A 24,920-nucleotide genomic window follows, 5' to 3' on the forward strand; every position below is an offset into this window, starting at 1 on the left:
ATCAGCTTCCAATTCATAGTCTGCTGTGGGTGCATTGGATTGCCAGAGCCCAAGTTTTGTGCCCTGGCTGCAGAGGAACCTTAGCGGGGAAGCATGTGGAACTCACTTCTGTAGTGGACAAAGGGCCCTGCCTCCTAAGGTAGGGGATTTACCAAATGTAGGAAGAGGATTCAGAATCTTGGATGCCAGAAAGAGTGAGAGCTGTCCACAGCAGACTCCTGGGAAATTGTTAACATTGGTTACTTCTGCACGGTGGAGTTGGAAGGGCTAACTGGGAGCCTTCCAGAGGGAGGCTTTTACTTTAATTTTATTCTTCTGTCCTTTTTGAATATACATATATAATAAAAAAAGTCCATGGGGAAAATGAACAAAAGGGAACAATAGTTTTTTCCAGCATTTCCACTGATAGTATTTTCACATAAGAACTCAAGAATGGCTAGGCGCGATGGCTCACGCCTGTAATCCCAGCACTTTGGGAGCCTCGGGGGGCAGATCACCTGAGGTCAGGAGTTCGAGATCAGCCTGGACAACATGTTGAAACCCTGTTTCTACTAAAAATACAAAAATTAGCAGAGTGTGGTGGTGCGTGCCTGTAATCCCAGCTACTTGAGAGTCTGAAAATCACTTGAACCCAGGAGGCAGAGGTTGCAGTGAGCTATAAGATTGTGCCACTCCACTTCAGCCTGGGCGACAGAGTGAGACTCTGTCTCAAAAAAAAAAAAAAAAAAAAAAAGGCCGGGCACATGCCTGTAATCCCAGCATTTTGGGAGGCCAAGGTGGGTGGATCATTTGAGGTCAGGAGTTCAAGACCAGCCTGGCCAACATGGTGAAACCCCATCTCTACTAAAAATACAAAATTTAGCCTGGCAGTAGTGGTGTGCACCTGTAATCCCAGCTACTTGGGAGGCTGAGGCAGGAGAATCACTTGAGCCTGGGAGGCAGAGGTTGCAGATCACACCACTGCACTCCAGCCTGGGTGACAGAGTGAGACCCTGTCTCAAAAAAAAACAAAAACAAAAAACAAAAAACAAAAAACTAAAGAAGGCTTCTCAGCATAACTGGGCAGTTTTATCAACTTCGTACTCAATTTTATTTTGAAATTCAGTTTATAATTTTCTCCCAGATTCAGTCATTTCTATATAACTTGGTTGGGCAGAGAAGTTCATAAAATGGTTTTCTCTCAGATACCAGTGGCTTCCTTTTGGCTTGGTAGAGCTGATTTAGTTTATCTTTTTGAGGTCTACAGTATTCAGCTTTGAAAATTAAGGTGTTGTCAGTGACTCTGATTGATGAAGTGTTCATAGATCTAAGGTGAAAAAATACAATCTACTTTAAAATTTTTGGCCCTACTATTTTTTCCAAACCCCCATAAATTTGCTACTTTCTAGAAAATTGATCTGAGAACTTAATTCAGTTTAATAAAGTTTTATCACATGTAATAACAATTTTTAAGAACAATTTTAGATTTACAGAAAAAGTATGAACATAGTACAAAGTTCTTAGATACCACACACAGGGTTTGCCTTATTATTAACATCTTACATACATGTAGGATACAATTATTATAGTTAATAAACCAATATTGATACATTCTTATTGACTAATGTTCCTTCTTTATTACGATTTCTTTAGTTTCTAAAGTTTATTTTTTTGTTCCAAGATAGCTGATATATTTTATACATTTATATTGCATTTATTCATCTGTGCAGTAATGTCATGGAGCCATATCATAAATACTATTTCTGTTTTAAGTAATACAGAATTTAGAGAAACAAAAAATAAAATAAAGCTTTGCTACAATGAGCTTCTTAAATTATTTTATGCACAAGTGTCACCTCAGAAAAAATGTCCTTTTTTTTTTTTTCCTGTTCTGTATTTAGCGGAAGAAGTCCCTATAGAACCATACAACATCCCACTGTCCCAGGCCGAAGTCATACAGGAAGGGAGTGATGTTACTCTAGTTGCCTGGGGCACTCAGGTGAGTAGCATTGATCCCAACTGTTAAAACCTACGTTGTGCTTGGAAGCTCTCATTTTAAATCCTGATACATGAAAAATTGAAAACGATGTTTTCTTTATATCTCAGATTAAGTCTGGTGCTACTGATGCTAATTTCTTTTTTCCCTCAACTTTATTGGTGTGTAATTGACAAATGAAATTATATATCTTCAAGGTATATATGTGATGATTTGATATATGCATACATTGTGAAATGATTACCATAATCAAATTAATTAATGGATCCATCACCACACATAGTTACTATTTTGTGTGTGGGGGTGGGGGCGAGGACACTTCAGATCTATTATTTTCCCTAGTCACTGCTGTATATTAGATCCTGAGAACTTCCTCATCTTATAACTGAAAGTCTGTGGTACGGATTTCTGAGTGAAGGTGAGGTGTCTATATATATTAAAATGTATATGTATGTGGTGGCCATAAATATATTACAACAATGTATTAATTAGAAACACATATCTTTTGGAATACATGTGTACCCATGTTACTTTCACTGCAAATGGCTATAATCTTTTTCATCACATTTCCTGCCGTCTCTCATCATTACTTTGCTGCTCATGTGGACCCATCCACTGGTCCAGCCTCAAAATTCCATATCTTTCTTTTTTTCCAGTGACCCTCTCTGCTGATCCACTTCATTTTCCCCCCGACTTGCTGTCACTTTGCTCTACCTCCCAACTTTTTCTCTGGCCACGAACTCCTATCTCTTCTACTTTTCTCTCTCCTTCTTTTACAGATATGGTCAGTTTTTATTTTTCTGTATAAAGGAAATCCTTATTTTAGGAAATTTAGGGCAATGCAATATAAAGAAGATAACAAAAATAGTTTTCAATATCACAAGCTCCTACTCTCCTTTCCTTTTGATTTTTGGCATGGAGAGCTAGAGTCCTTATGGTTTCTCACCTTCAGTGGGGTAACTCTGCTGCTTGGGGAGTTGTATCCCATTGATATTGTCCTTGGTGGGTGTGGCAAACCTTTTTGCTATCCTTCTGTCCACTTTTTGATCCACATCTCTGTGGTCAGCTCATGACCTTACTTCTCTTTTTAATAGGGAAGTTAGAGTGTATTAGGTATTAATTCAGATAACTTGCTCTTCCTCTTGCTTCTAATTCTTTCCTTCTTCCCTTTGTCTTTGAAGAAGAGGTGTCTGGTTTACTTAGCAACCTCTGCAAATCAGTTTCAGACTGCGTTCCATTTTACCTTCTCCAGGACTGTAGTCTATTAGCTAGTCCCTCTCTCTCCTGCATCTTCAGTTTTCCATTTCTTGTTGCTCTTATTTAAAAAGTATGTTTCTCTTCACTATTTAAAGAATTCCTTTCTCCTTAAGTACGATTACGTCTCCCTTCTTTTAACACTGAACTTGAACAACTGTTTTCTAGTGTCTGTATTTAATTTCTTAAATTCATTATATTTTTGTAGCTGTGAGTTCTATTCCCGCTAATTTACTGTTTTTGTCAACATTACTGATCTTCTAGTTGTTTAAATTCAGCTGTTATTCCTGCTATGGTATGTGATACTGGCTGCTATCCCTATGAAATCTTTTCCTCTTAAGTTTCTGCAATACACTGTCTCCTGGTTTTCTTTCTAGCTCTTTAACTGTTCTTTTTATCTCCTTTTTTTCTTTCCTTCCCTCCATTTTTCCCTCCCTCCCTCCCTCCCTCTCTTTCTTCCTTCCTCTCATCTTGGTCCATTTTTTCCTTAAATGTTGGTGATTTTTACCCTTTACTTCTCCCTCTACATGCTTTCTACCTATTTGTGTGACTTCATTTACCTTCTACATGCCATCTTTGTAATCAGTATCTGTGGTACTGACTTCTCTCTCTAAGCACCTCTTTCCATCTGTTTTCTAGACATCTATACTTGTTATTTTCGCAGAATATGGGATTCAACATATTTAAAACAAATTTATAAATTCTCCATGCAGATCAGTTCCTGAGACCTTTTTTTTTTTTTTTGAGACGGAGTCTCGCTCTGTCGCCCAGGCTGGAGTGCAGTGGCGCGATCTCGGCTCACTGCAAGCTCCGCCTCCCGGGTTCACGCCATTCTCCTGCCTCAGCCTCCCGAGTAGCTGGGACTACAGGCGCCCGCTACCACGCCCGGCTAATTTTTTGTATTTTTAGTAGAGACGGGGTTTCACCGTGTTAGCCAGGATGGTCTCGATCTCCTGACCTCGTGATCCGCCCGCCTCGGCCTCCCAAAGTGCTGGGATTACAGGCGTGAGCCACCGCGCCCGGCCTCCTGAGACTTTAAATACTGTCTCTAATAGTGATGTCAGCATTCAACTAGTTTTTGAGGCTAGAACCTTTGTAGTCATTCTCTGCATATTTTTCTCTTTATTTCAGGTTCATGTGATCCGAGAGGTAGCTTCCATGGCAAAAGAAAAGCTTGGAGTGTCTTGTGAAGTCATTGATCTGAGGACTATAATACCTTGGGATGTGGACACAATTTGTAAGGTATGAATATAATGGTGATAGAATGTCGTTTCCCTGAAACCTTTGGCCAAATATGTTGTATATTTGCAAATAATTCTTTTGAAATTGTGAGCTACGTGAGCATTTTCAATTGATTTAAAACTTTTAAATTTGCAGCATGAAAGAAAGTTGTATAAACAGCTTCATGCTCAAGGAAACAAATCACTATAGAATTTATTTTTCCTCCTGTAGTTTCCTTTGTTTAAAATATTACAAAACGGGGTCCTTTATGCAGTCACCTTGGGTTGAATTGTGTGAGTCATAGAGCATATCAAGGATGCCGAAGGCACCTGTGTTTTTGACTTCTTATTAGTTATGGTTCAGTAAGCTAGGTTTAATTTAGTCAGGTAAATTAAGTGATTTGGCTGAATTTTCATTTATCTTCTCTCCGAAAGTAATGGGGATGGATTTTTTAAAAACATAACTCTGTATATAGTCTTAATACTGTGGATTACAGTCTGAGGGTTATGTGGAGATTCTGGCTGCTCTAATTTACAGTTTCTATCTAAGTAGCCTCATGACCTTTGGCCTGATTACATTGGTCTTGTTTTTACTATTAAGATTTACATAGCCAGTTCCCTCTTAAGAATATAGTTTAGCTCTCATTTACCTCTTTATATCCAGTATCTTTCACACCAATGCCAAGATAATTTAAGAAGCATCTATTTTCATATTGATACAAAGAAGGTTAAGCACTCTGTTTGTAATAGTCTTATCGATTAAGTCTAGCTACATGTATTGTAAATTATATGTACCTAGTCTTAATAGATAAGTACAATAGATATATGTACGATTAATAGATAGATGTACGATTACATGTAAAATTGTAGGAAACAATGACATGTATTATTTTTTCTTGATATACTGCTATAGTATAGGGCATTTTATATTTACCACTTTTAAGAGCTTTGGCATTCTCATAGCTTTTACAGGCTCTTTCTTGGGTTAGTTACATGAAAATAACCTGCAGATACTACTGTAAAAGTATAGCCTAGGATGTTTTTAGGTGAAGAGTGTTTTATAATTTAGTAGAAGATGTAAGATTTGTTATAGTAAATGTTTGTGAAGACTCACTTGACACCATCTAAACACTTGACATGCTTACAAGTGATCCCGAGCCATTCTATTTGTAGTTGCTGTAATTAAGAGCAATATTTCAGATTGAGTTATTCATAGCTTCATGAAAATAACGCCTTTTGCAGGCATTTTCAAATCAAGTCAGACACCGGGTTTTCTTTCAAATAGCCAAACGTTCCAAATTATAGTTAAACTAGAGTTGTCTTCTTGTTTGCAACACGTATCCACCACTTATCCTGGGGTTTGTATTTTTAATGTAGATGGTGCTTTTGTATGGGGATATGATGTTTTATGATGGCGCAGTGCGGAGGGCATTCACATATGGTCAGGGCAAGCACTTTTAGAACTTTATTTACGTATCTATCTATATATATATAAATAATACCTTAAACATTCAAAAAGCATTTGTAGCAGCTTATTGTAAAGCACAAGTATACTAATACTTCATTTTGGCAACCGTGGAAGCAAAGAGAGTAGAGTTAGGGGCAGAAAGAAGGGTGAAGTCGTTTATATTTACATCGATAGCAGTTTGCTTTTGCATCACTGTGTTAAATCTGTTGGTCGCATCTTTGTCTGATCCTAGAATGCAGATCCATTTTCCTTAGGGCTCTATCCTACTGGGAAAGATGAAAGAGGAGACAAGCGATCTCTACTGAATGAGAAAGTGATGCATCAGACCTCTTGACTTATTAGCGTCATTATTTTGTTTTGTTTTGTGATGCTTTCATCCGGTTGTGACAGTGAAAGCCAGCTTCTTGATTGCTTTGGGTCTATTTGAGACTCTCTTCATTGCTGATGATGGTACCTCTCCTGTTTTCTTTTGATGTATCAAAAGAGGTAAAATTTTGATACTTAGCTTTTTCCTGCTAGGATTTAGAGATGATTTTAAAGAAGAGGGCCCTATAACCAAATATTTATATGGAAAACGAGGGTTTTTTTCCCCCAGAGTGAGGCTTTTTTAATTCATCTTGATGAATTGTATAGTAACCAAAATTTATATTATAATCTCTTTTAATTAGCTGTGTTTTATCAGTTGTTTTTGTCTTATGACTCATTAGATCGCTGAGTTTTATTCATTATGTGTCAACTAAACCCCAATATATATCTTTTGGAATGCCTGATCAAGAAAAGAAAGCATATTAAAGGCAAAAACGATTCGTTGAACACACATTATCATACTCTACACACTAAAATGCCTCTGGGACACTTGAGGAATTCATACTTCTGGCTTAATCCTTGATACATGGTTTGGAAGTTATAAACCAAAATAAATATTTGCTCGGGGATAGAGAAAGGAGCAGAGTCTTTGACTGTTGCTCAAGGGAGTTAAAAAATTAGAGACTTAAATGGTCCTAGAAACCACAGCTAGTTTTTCTACTCAATTCTGAACTTGATATTAAAAAGCTAAGCTGGAGACTTCTGAAAAGCACAGTAGAAAATTCTTGAGTTTTGAAGTGCTTAAGAGACAGAGACCTACCCTGTGCCATGGGAGTGTGTGTGTGTGTGTGTGTGTGTGTGTGTGTCTGTGTGTCTGTGTGTGTGGAGGTGGATTGGCTTAAGAGAATCAGCTGTGTGAGTTCAAAGCCCTGAAATGAGTGGCATGTTGACACTGATGACCTATAGCTGCTTTTTAGTTGGCTACACTTGCTATTTGGTCTCAACCAGGTGTGTAGAATCCAGGTATATAGAACTCATATTTTGTGGGGCTGTAGTGACAAAATTGAAATTTTGAGGGGATTTAAACACATACTTGACCTTTTATTTGCCGAATTCTAAAGGTGTGAATGGTGAAAGGTAAGTAGAAAATATCTGGAAATTGAAGCTATCACTTGATAATGAAGTGACAAAGACCAATCATACTCTCAATTGAAAGCCATGGAGAGTTAGGTCTTACAATTAGAGGCAAACCAGATGTAGACCAGGTCATCTCAAACCCACAATACAGCCTCTACCCCTTTGAATTTTTTATTGAATTATGTACTTTTACTCTATCTGCACAGCAGAGCAAGGAGTCAATCTTCTCATTATCTGGAACTTCTATAAACCAGCATTCAATAAAAAACTAAGTAGATGAAGAGACAGGAGTATTTGATCAATAACAAAGGGGAAAGAAACAATAAAAAGCAGAAGCACAGCTGATCCAGATATTGGAGTTAGCAGACAAGAACATATTGATTGTTATGCTTAGGAACATAGAGAAAATAAGGAACAAAAGAGGTAAGAGGGTGGAGAATTACCCTAGAAAGTTTGTGTGTGTGTGTGTGTGTGTGTGTGTGTGTGTACACATGTATGTATATGGATCAAGTAAACTTTGTGGAGCCATCAAAAAAATATATATCTGACAATAAGAACTCAATGAATAGGCTTATAACATATCGGACTCAGTAGATGATAGCAATAATGAACTGGAAGGCTAGTTAATAGAAAATGTCCAAATTGAAGCACAAGTCAGAAAAGAGGATAAAACACATTTGGGATCTGGTCAAAAGATCTGTCTTATATACAATTTGAATTCCAGAAAAAGAAGAGAGAGAAAATCTCTAACAATATCTAAAAAAAAATTCTCATGAAGATTTCAGAACATCATTACACAAGCTTTGTTAACTTTTAAGATTATATTCAAAGAAAACCACACCTGTATGCACAATGGCATAAAATCTTAAATTGCTGACTGTGCTAGCCTACAATTCTATATTCAGTGAAAATATCTTTTTAAAATTAAGATGAAATAAAAATAGTTTAGGCAAACAGATATTGAGAGAATTTATCACTAGCAGGCTCTCACTAAAAGAAGGTGCTGCAAGGGAGCTCCCTTTGGCAGAAGGAAAATGATTCTAAAAGAAAATATGGAGGAGAGCATACACTATAGCTTAGTATTGATTATCCGAAACAGTAGTCATAATTTTCTGTGAAAGTTTAAGTTTAGTGAAGTTTAAGTTAAATATATGGAATTGAAATGTAAGACAATAAAAACACAAAAGCTAGGGGGTCTTACATGGAGTTAAAATATTCTGTTGTTCTAGGATTATTATGAAGTGTAATATTCTGATTAGGTTATAATCAAGGATACAAGTTATAATCTCCAGTGTAACAACTGAAATAACAGGGAAAGAATGCATATCTAGCAAGTTAATAAGAGAACTATAAATTAATAAAAATATTTGGTTAATCCAAAATAAATAAGTATGAAAAATGGATGGGTCAATAGATAACAGATGATAAGATGATATAAACCCAAATATAGAAGTAATTAAATTAAATACAAAAAGATTAAATAAACCTAGTAAAAGTCTAAGATCCTCAGACTTCATGAAAAACAACTACCACCACCACGTGTAGCTTAAAAAATGCATACTTTAAATATAAGGACATCAAAATGTTGAAAGGATGGAAAAAGAAAGCTGGTGTAGATACAGTAATTTCAAATAAAGCATTAAGGCAAAAAGGACTACTAGAAGTGAAAAGGAGCATTTCATAATGCCAAAGGGACCAGTCCACCTTAAATATATCATAATCCTAAGTCTATTTCATCCTTAATAACATAGTTTGAAAATAAATAAAGCCATAAACTAAACAAAGAAAACACAGAACTCAGAAGAGGTATGAACATATTCACAGTTACAGCAGGAGACTTTAAGACATCCCTCTTAAATCTTGCTTAATGAAGAAGACAAAATCTCATGAAGTGTATAGAAGATCTGAACAAAGCAATTTGTAAAGTTGTCCTAATTGTGCACCAAACTATCAATAGAATATGTAGCATTTGTCAAAATTGGCCAAATGCTGGGGCATAAATATAACCTTAAAAAATTCCAAAAGCTTGGAATCATTGAGATTATGTTCTCTAACAATAGTGGAATTCAGTTAGAAATCAAGTGAAAGAAAAGGACAACTAGAAAAGCCTCGACTTCCTACAAATTAAGTACCTTACTCTAAATAACCGTGGATTACAGAAGAAACTCAAAAATTAGAAAAGAAACTGGACTGAATGTTAATGAAGATAGAATATATCAAAAGTTTCAAGAACCAGCTTAAGCCATGCTCAGAGGAAACTTTATAGCTGTACATATATAAATTTAGGAAATAGGAATAAGAATTAAAAAAGTTAATGATCTGAATTTCCATCTCCAGAAAGAAAATCAAACCTAGAGAAAGTAGAAGAAATGAAGTAATTAAGAGCAGAAATTACTGAAATTGAATCTGTAGAGTAGAGAAATTTAATAAAGTAAAATTTAGATCTTTGAAGAGATTAATGTAATTGATAAACTTTTAACTAATGGAAAAAATAGGGTAGAAACAAAGGACAAATATTTGTTTGATGAAGAGCCCACAGACAATGGTAAGACAAAGAGGATGTTATGAATAATTTTACAAATAAGTTTTGAGTAAAGTTGACAATTTCCTGGAAAAATATAAGTCATTCAACATTGATACAAGAGGAATTAGAAAATCTGAATAGTCATGATCTATTAAAAAATTAAATTTAATGTTATTAACTCTCATACAGAGAAAACCCCAGGCCTAAATGGCTTTATTGGTGAATTCTCTAAAATATAGTCCTTATGCAAACCCTTACGGAGAGTGGAATCAAAGAGAAAACTTTCAAATTCTTTTTATAAGGCCAGCATAATCTTAATATCAAACGTATTTAGGACAGTATAAGAAAGGAAAATTATAGACGGCTTTTAAAATAAATGTAGAGCACATAATGTTCATAAATATTCACAAAGCAGATGATACAATTCCTCATGTTAACAGAAAACAGGAAAAAAAACCTGACTACCTTGGTAGTGCAAGAGAAGTATTTATTAAAATTCAATATTTATTCATGATTAAAATTTCATAGCAACCTAGAAATGGAAGGTAATTATCTTACTCTGGTGAAGATTAGTTGCAAAATGCCTGCAGCAAAAATTATAATTCCTAGTGAAATTTTGACAGCTTTCCTCTTGATATTAGGACTGTCTAGGGAAAAATTTCGTGATACATATGTCAGAACTTTACCCAGAAAATCACAGAATATTATTTAGGAAAATTAAAGGCCCATAAACTGAAGCATATAGCATGTTAGTGGATTGTAAGGCCAAGAAGAGCCAGAGCAATCTTGAAGAAGAACAAAACTGGAAGACTTAATTATCAAATGTTGAGATGTGTTATTAGTGCTGTAGTAATTATAACATTATATAGGTATAAAAATACACAAATAGACCAATGGAATAAAATAAGAGTTTAGAAACAGACCTGCTGGTTATCTGATTCAGGACAAAGGTGACTTTGCAATTTTGAGAGGAAGAGGTAGTTTTCTCAATAGAGGATGTTGATTCATTTGGGTACTATGAAAAATAATTATATTAACTCTTACCACACAAGCATCAGTTACAGCTGAGTTGCAGATCTAATTGTGAAAGGAAAAAATAATGCTCTTGGGAGAAAGCATAGGTGAATATGTTCATGTGATCTTGTGCACTAATAAAACACTAACGTTAAAAAAGGGCTGATAACATTGTGCTTCATTACATTTAAGAAAATTTGTTCATCAAAAGGGTGCCAATAAGAGAGTAAATAGGTAATCTACAGATTTGGAGAAACTCAAGGAAACTTATATCTGGAAATATAAAGTACTTATACAATCAAAAAGAAAAGACCAATATCCAATAGAAATATGGGTAACAGTATGAAAAGGTACACCAAGTGTTGGCAAGAATGTGGAGCAATTCAACTCTCATAGACTATTGTTGGTAACATAAATTTGTACAACCATTTTGGAAAATTGTTTGGCAGTATCTACCTGAACCCTATAACCTAGCAATTCCAATCCTGTATGTGTATATATGAAGAAATATACAAAAAAAAAAACCAGAAGCATTCATAGGAACATTACTTCTAGTAGCCCCACACTGTAAACTGCCAAAGTACTCATCAACTAGAGAATGGATCAATAATAAGTAAGTATAATATTGTTCAGCGATGAGAATAAATGAACTAAAAATGTAATGGAATAATGTGTATTCATCTCATAAACACAAAGAAGCCGGACTCAAGTAAGTACATACTGAATGATTTATTTTATATAGAGGTAAAAAATAGACAAAACTAATTGATGATGTTAGAAGTCAGGCTAGTGATTATCATGAGAGTGGTTAATAATTGGAAGAGTGTGTAAGGGCTATGAGTTGCTGGTAACAGTTTCTTGTTCTGAGTGCTGATTATTCAGGTTAAATTTTTGAAAACTGAGCAGAACACTCATTTGGTGCACCTTTTTTGTATATATGTTAAACTTGAACAAAAATTTTTAAAAAAGAAATAAAAAGAAGCACTATCTTCTGTTTAATTCATTTCCTTTACTTCACATTGTAGTGATGATCCCTTTTATGGACTCAGGGAGAGCCTTGGTGTCCTTAGCCAGGAAGAGTTTCCTTTTATCATGCAGCTCTGTCCACACCCTTCGTTCAGTTTCTCCCTGCAACTCAGCTCAGCTGTCATGCTGATGTGAAACAGGAGCTCATAAGTAGGGCTGTTCTCTCTCAAGCCTTCCCAGGAGTAAGAACAGTGGTTAAGGTTATGGACTTTAATGGACTTTCCTGCTGACATGCAGACCACATTCAAAATGAGTTAAAAAGTGAGCTGCAGTGTTAACAAAGCAGTGGCCAGGCCGAATAGCTGTTGAGGTGCTGTCAAGCTTGAAAGGAAGATTTTTCTTAAATAAGGAGAAATTCAGAGAAGCTGCCTTCAAAAATAAGAACTTGATTTTGGCAGGAGAATAAACAAAAGGCTTTGAAAGAAACTCAGATTCTCAAGCATCGTTGTCATTTAACCTAGAATCAACTACATAACAACACTGCAAAAAAAGAACTGAAGCACAATCATTTACAAGGTCTAGGTGATTTTCACATATCTATAGAGAAGAAAAAACTGACACTTATAATTCTGACATGTTTAAACTTTACCTGAAGATTAAATTATGCTAATTATTAAAATGTATAAGAATTTGCCTTTATACCGTACAGTCTTTTTAATTTATCTTTTTCTGGTGTGTCCTGCCTCCCAGATTAAATTCCAAAGCATATCCTGCTGGCTTTGCCTACATAATATGTCCAAAATCTGACCACTGCTTGATCCTGCTCTAGACTACTAGCATTTCTCTCCTGGGTTTTGGCCATAGCCACCTAACAACTGTCTTGCGCTTCTGACCTTTCCTTGCCATAGGCAGAGTTGATACTTTTAATCTGAGTCATATCATGTTCCTTCTAGTTTCAAAAGGCCTCAGTGATTTCCCATTGAGAGAGAAGTCAAATTCCTTACCATGGCCTACAAGAATTTACCTGATTTCATCGCTTTCCACCTCCTACCACCCATCCACCCTTTAGAAAATGTTCTTTCTCCAGCAAGCCCCTTCATTCACTCTGTTATTCTATCAGGGGAACCTGCCCCCAATATTTCAACATAGATTCTTTCTATTTTCCATAAATGTTGGCCGGCTGAGAAATGAAGAGAAAGAGTACAAAGAGAGGACTTTTACAGCTGGGCAGCCGGGGGTGAGATCACATATCAGTAGGACTGTGATGCCCACCTGAGCCTCAAATCAGCAAGTTTTTTATTTATTAAGGGTTTCAAAAGGGGAAGGGGTGTAAAACAGGGAGTAGATACAAAGATCACATGCTTCAAAAGGCAAAAAGCAGAACTACTAATAAGGGTCTAACAAAGAGCACATGCTTCTGAGGGAACAGGACAAAGGGAAAAAGCAGAACCACTGACAAGGGTCCAACAAAGATCACAAGGCAAAGGGCAAAAGCAGAACTACTGATAAGGGTCCAACAAAGATCACAAGGCAAAGGGCAAAAGCAGAACTACTGATAAGGGTCTATGTTCAGCAGTGCACCTGTTGTCTTGATAAGCATCTTAAACAACAGAAAACAGGGTTCAAGAGCAGAGAACCGGTCTGACCACAAATTTACCAGGGCGGAGTTTTTCCCCACCCTGATAAGCCTGAGGGTACTGCAGGAGACCAGGGCGTATCTCAGTCCTTATCTCAACTGCATAAGACAGACATTCCCAGAGTGGCTGTTTTAGACCTTCCCCCAGGAATGCATTCCTTTCCCAGGGTATTAATATTAATATTCCTTAAAAGAATTTAGCGATATCTCTCCTACTTGCATGTCCATTTATAGGCTCTCTGCAAGAAGAAAAATGTGACTCTTTTTGCCCGACCCCGCAGGTGGTCAGACCTTATGGTTGTCTTCCCTTGTTCCCTAAAAATTGCTGTTATTCTGTTCCTTTTCTGGTGCCCTGATTTCATATTGTTCAAACACACATGTTTTACAATCAATTTATACAGTTAACACAATTATCAGAGTGGTCCTGAGGTGACATATATCCTCAGTTTACGAAGATAACAGGATTAAGAGATTAAAGTAAAGACACGCGTAAGAAATTATAAAAGTATTATTTGGGAACTGATAAATGTCCATGAAATCTTCACAATTTATGTTCCTGTGCCACAGCTCCAGCTGGCCCCTCCATTCGGGGTCCCTGACTTCCTGCAACATCATTCTGTTAGGCACTACTCAAATACCATTAAGGCCTTCCTTGACCAGCTTATTTGATACTGAATCCTATCAAGACTTCCTTTCACCTTTTCCTTCTTTCCTCTTCTCTGTAGTGATTAGCATGAGCTAAAATGTTACGTACTCTTGTTATTTACATTGTTGATCTTTCTTCCAAGTACTGTGACAGCAGAAATTTTTGTCTTTTGGTTCAAAAATTCCCAGTACCTGCAACAATGACTGTGATAGGATTGGTGCTCAATAAATACTTGCTGAAAAGTAATAAATGTTAGCAAGAGAGAGTTTAACAATGCTATGAAAACTGTTGTAATATTAAAATGTTTTCAATTTGGTGCTTCTTCTTGGTGCTCATAAAAAAGTTTAAAAAGTAACTTTAGAACAGTATTCTATGAATAAATACATTAGTTTATTCTAAATTGAAATATTTATTTAAAAGTTTTAAGTTTTGCTTTGACCTTGCATTTGACTTTTCTTAATGGTTGTCTATGTTTCATAATGGCATATAGAAATTATTTATTTGAATTCTTATTAGAATAGGAACAATTTATCTACTTTGAAAGGCAAAGTGAAATTGACTGTACAGTAAACTTCAGTTATTCTTAATTTCTAAGAAATGAGTTTTATGGATAATTACATTTTCTGAATAGATGGGAGTTACTATTTGTATAGCAGCTTTTAAAACTGGGTCTGTCCTGAATTTTGTAGCCATCACAGCCACTGTGCACTGCTTTAGATGAGGGTTCTTCTCTGTTCAAATACACCCTGTTACAAGATACTGTCTCCCAGTCTTCCCTCCCCCTCACTCTCTGCCCAAAGCAATCTCCTACCTTTTTGAAGTTCTTGGGAAGTGTTTTTGTTTTTTTAATTTTAACAAAATTAGAAAATGATAGAGAAAATATCTTCATTTCTGTTCCCTCCATTTTTCTCTCCAGCTCTTTTTCCTGCTTTCCCTTTCTTTTCTCTTTTAAACATAGGTTATGTAGTAGAAGATGAAGACATACTCATAGAAATGAATAGTTGTTCTTTGGGTACATATTGGGCATCTCTAGTCTCAAGATATTTTAGGGGTAGTCTATCATAGGAGCAGGACAAGGCCTTAGGGGAAAGGAGCTAGAAGTAATTCAGCTGTGGCATGAGGGAGTGACAGTAGCTGGGAGGGAGGGCTCAGTGTTCTTAGATTTAGCATTCTTTCCTCCCATCCTTTCACCCCAATTATTTCCATTCTTGCTATAGAAGACTTCATTGGGGGAACTGGATAATAGCAGGACAGGCACTAAGGCTGGCAGAGTTAGTGGGAATGGAGACAATCAGGGAGCAGAGGTCTTCAGCAAAAAAGGAAAGGGAAATTGTAGAGCTGGAATGGGGAAGGAGTCAAACCTTAGTAATTGGATGAAGGACCAAGTTTGTTTACTCTTTGCATTTGCACCTGGGTATTAATCACCAAGTATTTGTGAATGGTGCAGAAGATGTTCTGAAGACCCATAGATTAAATTGGAAATTTAATTCTGATTTGTTAGACTGAATAGCTTTAAACTGGTTTTATGGAGAAGTTGAAGAATTTGTCTATAGAGAATCTCTAATATTTAAGTATTGCCAGTTAAAATATACATTTTAAAAATTGGTTACTTGAACTTAAGTGAATAATTCTGTGACTGAATACTAGCTATTTTGTTTGAGGCTATGTCTGTTTGAGGGGAGCAGAGGGGGACAGAGAGTGAGCTAATGAAATCAAGAACATTCTCAAACAGTTGAGGGGTTGGGATGGAAAGGGAGGTAGTAACTACCTTTAACCACTAGAGGCCTCTCTTAGGCCAAGTTTCATGGTTAATACCACTAGGTTTCCACAGCGGGGCCTGGCTCTGCCATTGTAAATTAAACGTATGTTATAATTCTGAATAAATAGTATGACAGTAGTTTTATTCTAGGGCATTATTATAATGTAACCTAAATGGTCTAGCTTACATATCAGAATAACTGATGATCTCGTGAATTGAAAACAACAAATCAGAATTATTTTCTCTCTTCTTTTTCTCTAAACCTTTAGTTAAAAATGTAATCAAAGACTATTGCTAGGTAAAATTATATGTCTTCTTGACCGTACAAGGATATATGGGTTTAAAATTATTCTTGTTACATGTTGTGTTTAATTGTTGAGAGTAGTTTATATTTCTGATAGTAGACTATAATAAAGTCATTTTAAGTCATATGTTAAAAATTATGTGTATTTCTTTCATGCTTATAATAAGCCTCTAATATAAAAAAAAAACTAAGAAATGATTCAAAGATCTGTTAGACTTAAATGCTTTTCCTTAGGCATAGGGAAAAATGGTCTCATTTTGTGTGAGTTTGGAATTATTTTGGATATGGTTTGACCTTGCAGAGAAAACAGGTAGGGCGGTGCCCTCCTCTCAGATGAGAATAGTTTGTTTTTCTGTTCCAAAACAGGATGGCTGACAATTTGAAAGTTGGTCCCTCCTGCCAAGTCATTCTTCCTGTAGGATTTTCTTTGTCATGATCACAACTAGTTAGTAGTTGTACTAATTGGAACAAGTTCTAGGCTGTTGGATGCTATATTGGGATGTGGCTACTACATTGATTGTCCTGCCTGACAGCCCTTGGCCACTTCCTTTAAGTCCCATGAGGGCAGGGAATTTTGTGTATTATGTTCATTGCTATATCTGCAAGAGTCTTGAAGAGTTTAGAATATAGTAGATGCTCAGTAAATATTTGTTGAACCATCTGAAAAATAACGTGGCATTTGGTTTTTCAGTGAAAGAAATTAAAGAACTGGTAAATTCTCTAGGAAGAAAATACACTGAGATTATCAGTTATGCCATGGGGTCTATTTTTATTATGATTTACATTTTAGGTACATTTTAAAGAAGATTAAAATAATAACTATGGGTTCTGACCTAATGTTATATATATATACTTTTTGTTTTTTTGAGATGGAGTCTCGCTCTGCCACCAGTCTGGAGTGCAGTGGCACGATCTCGACACTGCAATCTCCGCCTCTGGGGTTCAAGCCATTCTCCTGCCTCAGCCTCCTGAGTAGCTGGAACTACAGGCGTGCACCACCATGCCCGTGTAATTTTTTGTATTTTAGTACAGACAGAGTTTCACCATGTTGGCCAGGATGGTCTTGATCTCCTGACCTCGTGATCCGCCTGCCTCGGCCTCCCAAAGTGCTGGGATTACAGACGTGAGCCACCGCGCCCGGCCAATGTATCTTACATAATAGGACTTAGTTCCTGGTAAATGGTAAATTAAAAAAGTTAAAACTACATATGTTATGCATGTTTCCTTTTGTATTCAAGCAGTTCTTCTAATTAGACATCAGTGTCATTATTTTATAGGGAAGAAAACTGAGGTTTGGGGAAGGTGGAGCAGCTTACAGCCAGTGGGGGACAGCACTGGCTTCAACCCAGGTTGCTGGATAATAAAAATTGTCACTTGAGAGTTTTGCTGACCAAATGCTTCTAAATGTCAGCTTATAACATATTTTATCATATGTCAGGAATTTTCTTTCACATTTGCCCACCTTTATAATATAAAGATATGTGTTTTACAGGTGGGCAAATGTGACCTGTATACACCTTGTAAATCACACTACCATATTTTCTTTCATTTAGCATTTTTTTTCCTTCCACATGGAACTGGAGAAAGCAAGATTAAATTATATAATTATATTGTTCCATTTCACATCCCACCTGATGTGTTTTTGGTGTCCTCTTATACACTTAAATTATTTGAGTTTGACTCAAGTTTTCATTTTGTTTAAACTGTTTGCTTTCACTGTTACGAATAGCAGTGAAAAGAAAGAAATCCATTACCTCATTTCATAATGAAAAAAGATTATAGGTACATTATGTTCTTAGTTTAACATTTTAGGTGTAATATAAGAAATCTAAATGTGTTGACTTTCTGTTCTTTTCTTTGATGGCGTTTAACTCTCTCCCATTAAACTGGTGCTTTTTTTACGAAATTGTGTTTATTCTGTAATCGTTAAGAATTTCTTATCTTTTCTATTATAACACCCTGACTTTGCAGTGCTGAGCAGTGATAATTTAACTTAAAAATTTATTGAAACTGTGATGTACAAAGGTTTAACAAAAGGATATTACTTTTCTAGTTTATTCCAAAACTGGGGCCAGCTATGGTGGCTCACTCCTGTAATCCCAGCACTGAGCCTGAGGCGGGTGGATCACTTGAGGTCAGGAGTTTGAGACCAGCCTGACCAACATGGTGAAACCCCACCTCTACTAAAAATACAAAAATTGCTGGGCATGGTGGCTGGCACCTATAATCCCAGCTACTCGGGAGGCTGGGGCAGAGAAACTCTTGAACCCGGGAGGCAGAGGTTGCAGTGAGCCGAGACTGTGCCATTGTACTCCAGCCTGGGCAGCAAGAGTGAAACTCCATCTCAAAAAAAAAAAAGAAAAAGAAAAAAGAAAAAAACAAAACAAAACTGGGGCTACTCTTACCAGCCATGAATAGTCAATCTTTCCAAACACATATACTTTCTGTGCTTTCATTTTTTTCTTCTAGGAACTTGGTTTGTTTCTTTACGTGTTTATGTTTTCTTTTATGTGTTTAATTAAGGTATATAGTTTCTTACATAACTATTTCACATCTCAAGTTTATTTTTTAATATTCTATATTTGGCGTTGTGATCATATCATTACAGTTTTTTCTGTATTTCCCTTTCCTTTTTCTTTTTTGAATGTGGCAGAGGAGATTTAAAAATTCAAGCAATCCATTAACATAGCACTAAAACACACAGTACAATGGAGCTTATAATGCGAAGTATCATCTTCCCTCCCTGTCCCTACCCCCTAAACACAGCCACTTTTAACCATTTCTGTATTTTATTCTTCTGAAGGCCACTTCCATATCTCTAGCAATACATTGCACAGATATTTCTGCTATAATGGAGTATATACATTTCTGCAGAGTAAATTGGATTCTCCATGCATGCTCACTAAAAATAACAGGGTTTATGGAAAGAAAAAGTGCGTGTAGCAAACCACTTAAAACAGCTTGGTAACTAGAGCGAAGAAGGGTTTTTAACCAGAGTCAGGAAGGATTGAGCCTGTTGAGTTATGGAGTTCAGGGCAAATGCATCAAAGTTGGGGAGAAAGATGTAATAAACACTTCTAAATCAGAGCAGATGGGCCAGCCTGAGCCAAGAGACATAGTGCATGGTACTATATTTCTCTGAGGCTTGAGTCAGCGCTGTGGCTCTGCTTTGCGTTTTGCTTTGTTCCTAAGTGGCATAAAACAATGTGCTGGGGCAGATTGTACATATGCCAACACGACTAGGTTGGTTGCCGCCACTTCACACTGGAAACACATTTCATACTTGTGCCAGGAAAATGGACTTTTCCTTGCTCAGTCCATTCCCTCATGTGTTTCACTGCTGAGTTAGGTTTTGTCGGTGGAGCCTGGGTCACATCTTTATCTTGGCTATAATGGAGGCTGGAAAACATAGTTTTTTTATATTCTACCTTGGGAAAGTGGAATTCATAATTAGGAGAACTATCAAAATGTGGAGAATATGTTAAAAAGTTTTAGATTTTTCAGGAATCAGAAGCCTACCACACACACATGCACTCATGCACACACATGCATATAGGTGTATACACGCACACATATGTGTGTGTTTCAATGTCTGTAACTTTTGATTTATAAATTTTAACATAATTTATTCACCACTATGACACATAACAGTTTAGTGGGCTTGCATTCCCTGCTGTCTTCATCTCATATTTCCTCAGTTTTGAGTTATGATATTACCTGTATTTTATTTTTTCTACTGATTACCTCTTTATTGTAATTTATTTTAATTTCTATATCTTACTCCATTAACTTTGCTTAGAATCTTTTGACCTCTCACTATGTAAGAAGATGATGTTAATGCCCTCTACTCCTATATCCACTACTCTTTCCTCCCAATTCCCATTTTCTGTCAGCTGATTATTTTTACATTGCCAAGACTGAGAACATTACATTGTTTTATAACCGAAATGAAATAATTAAACCCTTGATTTTAAAAGTTGAAAAGCAGTACACACTGTTAATATTATTATGATAACAAATATTTTTCACCACTGTTGGGGGTAAGATTTTATTTTATTTTTCACTTGAGGTCCAGTGCTTGGTCTTTGGGACCCTAAAAGGAGATTCTCTTGGCATCTAGATCAAATGGTTTGCCTTTTAAATTAGTGCATTAACTGTTCAATGTCTTGCCACATTCTGAATGTTTCATATTTGGGCCGTGGCATTCTTTTAGATCCTTTTGGATTTTTTAGTTTTAATTACCTTTCATTTTCTCTTTGAAAAATCAAGACAAGCCTTTAAAATATCTTGAAGATCACTCATATTCTTTTTTGGAATTTACTCTTTTTTTTTTTTTTTTTTCTTTTTTTGGAGACAGGGTCTTGCTCTTGTCATGCAGGCTGGAGTGCATGGTGTGATCTCAGCTCACTACAACCTCTGCCTCCTGGATTCAAGCTATTCTCCTGCCTCAGACTCCCAAGTAGCTGCGATTGCAGGCATGCACCACGATGCACCACCAATTTTGTATTTTTTAGTAGAGACGGGATTTCACCATGTTGGTCAGTCTGGTCTCAAACTCCTGACTTCGGGTGATCCACACACCTCGGCCTCCCAAAGTGCTGGGATTACAGGCATAAGCCACCGCACCCAGGGTACTCTTAGTTCTCTAATTTCCTTTTCCAGTCTTGACTACCCTTCTCTATACCTGCTGCACAACAATCACCAGGGATGTTTCTCCACTTCACTCTTAAATGCACCATTTCCTGGGTCCTGCGATTTGCTCTTTCATGGTTATCTTTCTCATTTTGTTGGAGTACATTCATAATTAACTTTTTAAAGCAAAGGGCATATTGGGTGCAGGAGGTTTTCTGACACTTGTGTTAGGTAAAATGTTTTTATTTGGACTCAACATTTGCTTGATATTTGGCTGCGTATAGTATTCTAGGTTCACAGTAACTTTTACTTAGGACTTTGAAGATAATGCTTCATTATATACTAGTGTCACATTGGGGTAGAAAATTTTGATGCCACCCTGATTCTTATTCTTTTATACATGATCTCTTTGTGTGTTTGTTTTTCTGGAAGCTTTTGTGATTTTTTGATACATTTTATACTGAAATATTACAGGTGTGAATCTAAATGTGAGTCTGTTTGACTCATCTTGTTTTGCCTCTCATGACTTTCCTCTGGGAATGGCCTACATATTTAAGGATAATTATATTCTTTCTTTTTTGTATATTTTCTTTTCAAAAAACTCTTAGCAGTTGTATGATAGACCTGCTAGGTTGATTCTGTTTCTCATTTCTTCTCTCCTAGTTTTTGTCCTGTTGTGTTTTTACAGTGTTTTGCATATTTCCTTTATTGTATCATTTAATTTTTTTTGAATATTTCAATCTCATCAATCAAAATTTCCCCCTTGTACTCAGTTATTTTTGTATCATGCTATTTGTTTTTTTTTTTTTTTTGTCATGTATTTTCCTTCAATTGTTACGGGTATATACATTTTTTTCAAGTTATGTTCTATAGATTATCTCTGTTTCTTTAGTAGTGTTTTTTTTTTTTTTTTTTGGTCATAGTTCTTTTCTTCATTTGTGATTGTTGATTATTCTGGATACCTGACTGGTGCAGCTTTCCTTTATGTCTCTTTCTTCTCTAGGCTTTTCCACTATGGAAAAAGTTGCATAGATCTGTGCACATGGATGAGACATTGCTTTAGGGTAAATGAATGAGAAGTTCATCCTTAGGCAGAAGGGGTTGCCACTAGGTTAGCAAATGGGATACTCTTGATTCTTGGACATCAGTGCTCATAGGATAAGCCTGTCTTTGTAGGCAATTTGAATGATTTTTATCAGAGACTAGCTCTTTTTCTTTTCTTTTTTTTTTTTTTTGAGATGGAGTTTTGCTCTTGTCACTCAGGCTGGAGTGCAGTGGCACAATCTCCACTCACTGCAATCTCCTCCTCTTGGGTTCAAGCAATTCTCCTGCCTCAGCCTCCCAAGTAGCTGGGATTACAGGTGCCCACGACCATGCCTGGCTACTTTTTGTATTTTTAGTAGAGACAGGGTTTCACCATGTTGGTCAGGATGGTCTCGAACTCCTCACCTTGTGATCCACCCGCCTTGGCCTCCCAAAGTGCTGGGATTACAGGTGTGAGCCACCGCACCTGGCTATTTGCCTGATTATCTCTGGCATCATGCTTTTTATTTGGGTTTTATTTGGGGGAAGTGGAGCAATTGATACAACTGTGTTATTTAATTCTGTTGTTTTTATTCTCAATTCTTATACTCACCTCTCTACCTGCTCATGAGCTCATCTTCTCTCTGGGAGATTAGCTGTTTCTTCCACTGTACCTCCATTTATCTCCGCATTGGCTTCCTCTACTCTTTGTTTATATTTTCATCACACACCCACAAAAGACTTGTTCAGTCTCTCTTGTCTAATAATCACTACCCCTTCCCGACTTTGTTGTTTTTGCTGTTACAGGTTTTTCCTTTTGTATTCATGTCCTCTCTTGAGAGAAAAGGGACATGAAAGCATATACTCAGTCTGTCATCTTGAACTGGAAAGTTTTCTCTATTACGTTTTCTTATTTTTTAATAGGCAGCATAATTTGTGTATCTTAGTCTGTGTACTGTCATTTCACCAGAATCTTATTTATTCTAATAGTTTCTTTATTGGTTTTCTGAGATTTTCTAGGTGGGTAATCATATTCTGTAAGTAAAACCTATTTTCATCTCTTCTTTTCTAATCTATATTCTTATTTTTTCTCATTTGTCTAGAACGACTGAATGATGATGAATGAAAAAAATGATAGCAGACATTAAATGTGATATTTATAAGGCCCAATTTGAACTTATTGAATTATTAAGTAGAAAATTGAAAGTATCAACTTCATTGTATAGATTTCTGGCTTACTGAGAAACGTATCAGAAATTTTCTGCATAATTAGTGTTTTTGAGTAAAAGAATTCGGCACTTACAGCCAAATACCGAGTATCTTATATGTTTCTTTTTCCAATAGCCACAATTCAGAATTGGGCTTCCTAAAACAGTGTATCCTTCCAATGGCGTTTCCTAATTTTATTATTATTTTTTAAAATGTTTTATTTTATTTTAGATTCAGGGGGTACACATGCATGTTTGTTACCTGGGTACATTGTGTACTGTTGGGGATTGGGCTTCTAGTGTATGTACCCATTACCCAAATACTGAACATTGTACCCAGCGGGTAATTTTTTAACCCTTTCCCCACTCTCAGGTTCCCTCCTTTCGGAGTCCCCAGTGTCTATTATTTCCATCTTTGTGTCTGTGTGTACCTATTGTTTAGCTCCTACTTATAAGTCAGAACATCCAGTATTTGATTTTCTGTTACTGAGTTAGTTCACTTAAAAGTTTACCTAATTTTATATGACAAAGCTGGCAAATCACTGTTGGGCAACATGATTAATGTTATTGCAATAAGTCAGTTAAAAACAAGTCATTTAATTGGCAGCTATGAATCTTCAACTCTAAAGCCAATAAAGATCCAGTGAAACAACGATTACTAGAAAGATACCTGCATTTGAAAAATATGCCCCTCCTGATTGACAGCTAAAGAAAGACTCATTGCAAAAACAGACTCATTGCTTTTTCCTCTGTCCCTTCTTTCCCTGGATGGATCTAAGATCTGATAAGTCTTTCAACACTGAGTTTACAGGTTTTTTTCTTCATGGAGCTGTTCCTGATCTTTTTTTCCCATTGTCTTTTAAGTCTGCCTTGGAGTTGTCTTCTTAGTGTTCCCGTGGCATTTTCCATCCATCTGTTTCAGAGTAGATATCCCTTAGTGTTGTAATTTTTAATATCCTTGTCTATTTCTCTCTAAGAGATTGGGTTTCTTGGAATCTCAGTTTTTTAGGATGTGGCTAAGAATCTTGAAGTAGGTAGAAGAAGACTTCTAAGCAGCTTGAGGTGCTACCATAAACCCATGTATAAAAGCACATACATTTAGTCTATAAGAGTGGCTACTAGGCCCTTAATCATATCCCATCAACTGTTACTTTACATAGAATTCTAACAAACTTTTTACTTAGTTTCGTAGCCCACATTAGATTGGAAGCAACACATTAGAAGATGGGGAAAAGTTATGTTGATGAAGGTAGGGATGTTGGCAAGATCTAAAGATGATATATTGATAGCCTGAAAATAAGATAACTGATGGGAAAAGAAAAATCTGTTAAAAGTACAAAAGAATATAGTTTTAAAAATCACAGCCATTCATATTCATTTAATATAGAAACAAGGTAAACATCTACCTTGATAGCATAGTATTATAATTGATGTTCCAAATTATATCTATCATTGTGAAGAGATTAATTTCTGTTCTATATGCTGTGTTTGAAATACAATATTATTGCTTAAGGTATGAGTGGGGTGAACTCTCAAATGTGTTGAATAACTCAGCCCCCTACAGTGCTAGATAAATGAGTTCTTGTTGGTTTCTTTCTAAAAGCTGCAGGGTACTGGTGCTTTGCTTCTAATCATTAATTTTCCTTTGGTTACATTCACATTACTAATAATGTCATTAAGTCATCTTCTGTTAGGGCATTTTTCTATAAATTTCTAATTTCTTATGTCAGTTTTGGAAAATAATAAAATGACCCCTTTCTCTTGGCTCTTACTATTTTTTCTTTAATTATTTTAATCATGGAACTACTTATGAATTTTTCTGGTAGAAGCCTTAGTATACCATTAATT

The 24,920-nt window shown here is 36.1% G+C and overlaps 1 protein-coding gene across 11 annotated transcripts in view; it reads left to right on the plus strand.

The window, feature by feature from the left end:
* Positions 1 to 24,920, plus strand: part of BCKDHB (branched chain keto acid dehydrogenase E1 subunit beta) — a 360,230-nt gene that overhangs the window by 92,681 nt on the left and 242,629 nt on the right. For 10 of the 11 annotated variants that reach the window (XR_010158080.1, XR_008548591.2, XR_010158079.1 and 7 more), the window contains exons 7-8: positions 1,881 to 1,978; positions 4,361 to 4,471. Coding sequence is in view for 7 of the 11 variants with exons in the window: in XM_024357306.3 (XP_024213074.1) it covers positions 1,881 to 1,978; positions 4,361 to 4,471 (209 nt within the window). In the remaining 4 variants the exon portion in view is untranslated. Of the gene's footprint in view, positions 1 to 1,880; positions 1,979 to 4,360; positions 4,472 to 6,171; positions 6,585 to 24,920 lie in introns of those variants that run through there. The other variant, XM_063813226.1, reaches the window with a different exon arrangement.

The sequence above is a fragment of the Pan troglodytes genome, chromosome 5 (genome assembly GCF_028858775.2).
Source record: "Pan troglodytes isolate AG18354 chromosome 5, NHGRI_mPanTro3-v2.0_pri, whole genome shotgun sequence".
In the NCBI taxonomy this organism is placed as follows: Eukaryota; Metazoa; Chordata; class Mammalia; order Primates; family Hominidae; genus Pan; species Pan troglodytes.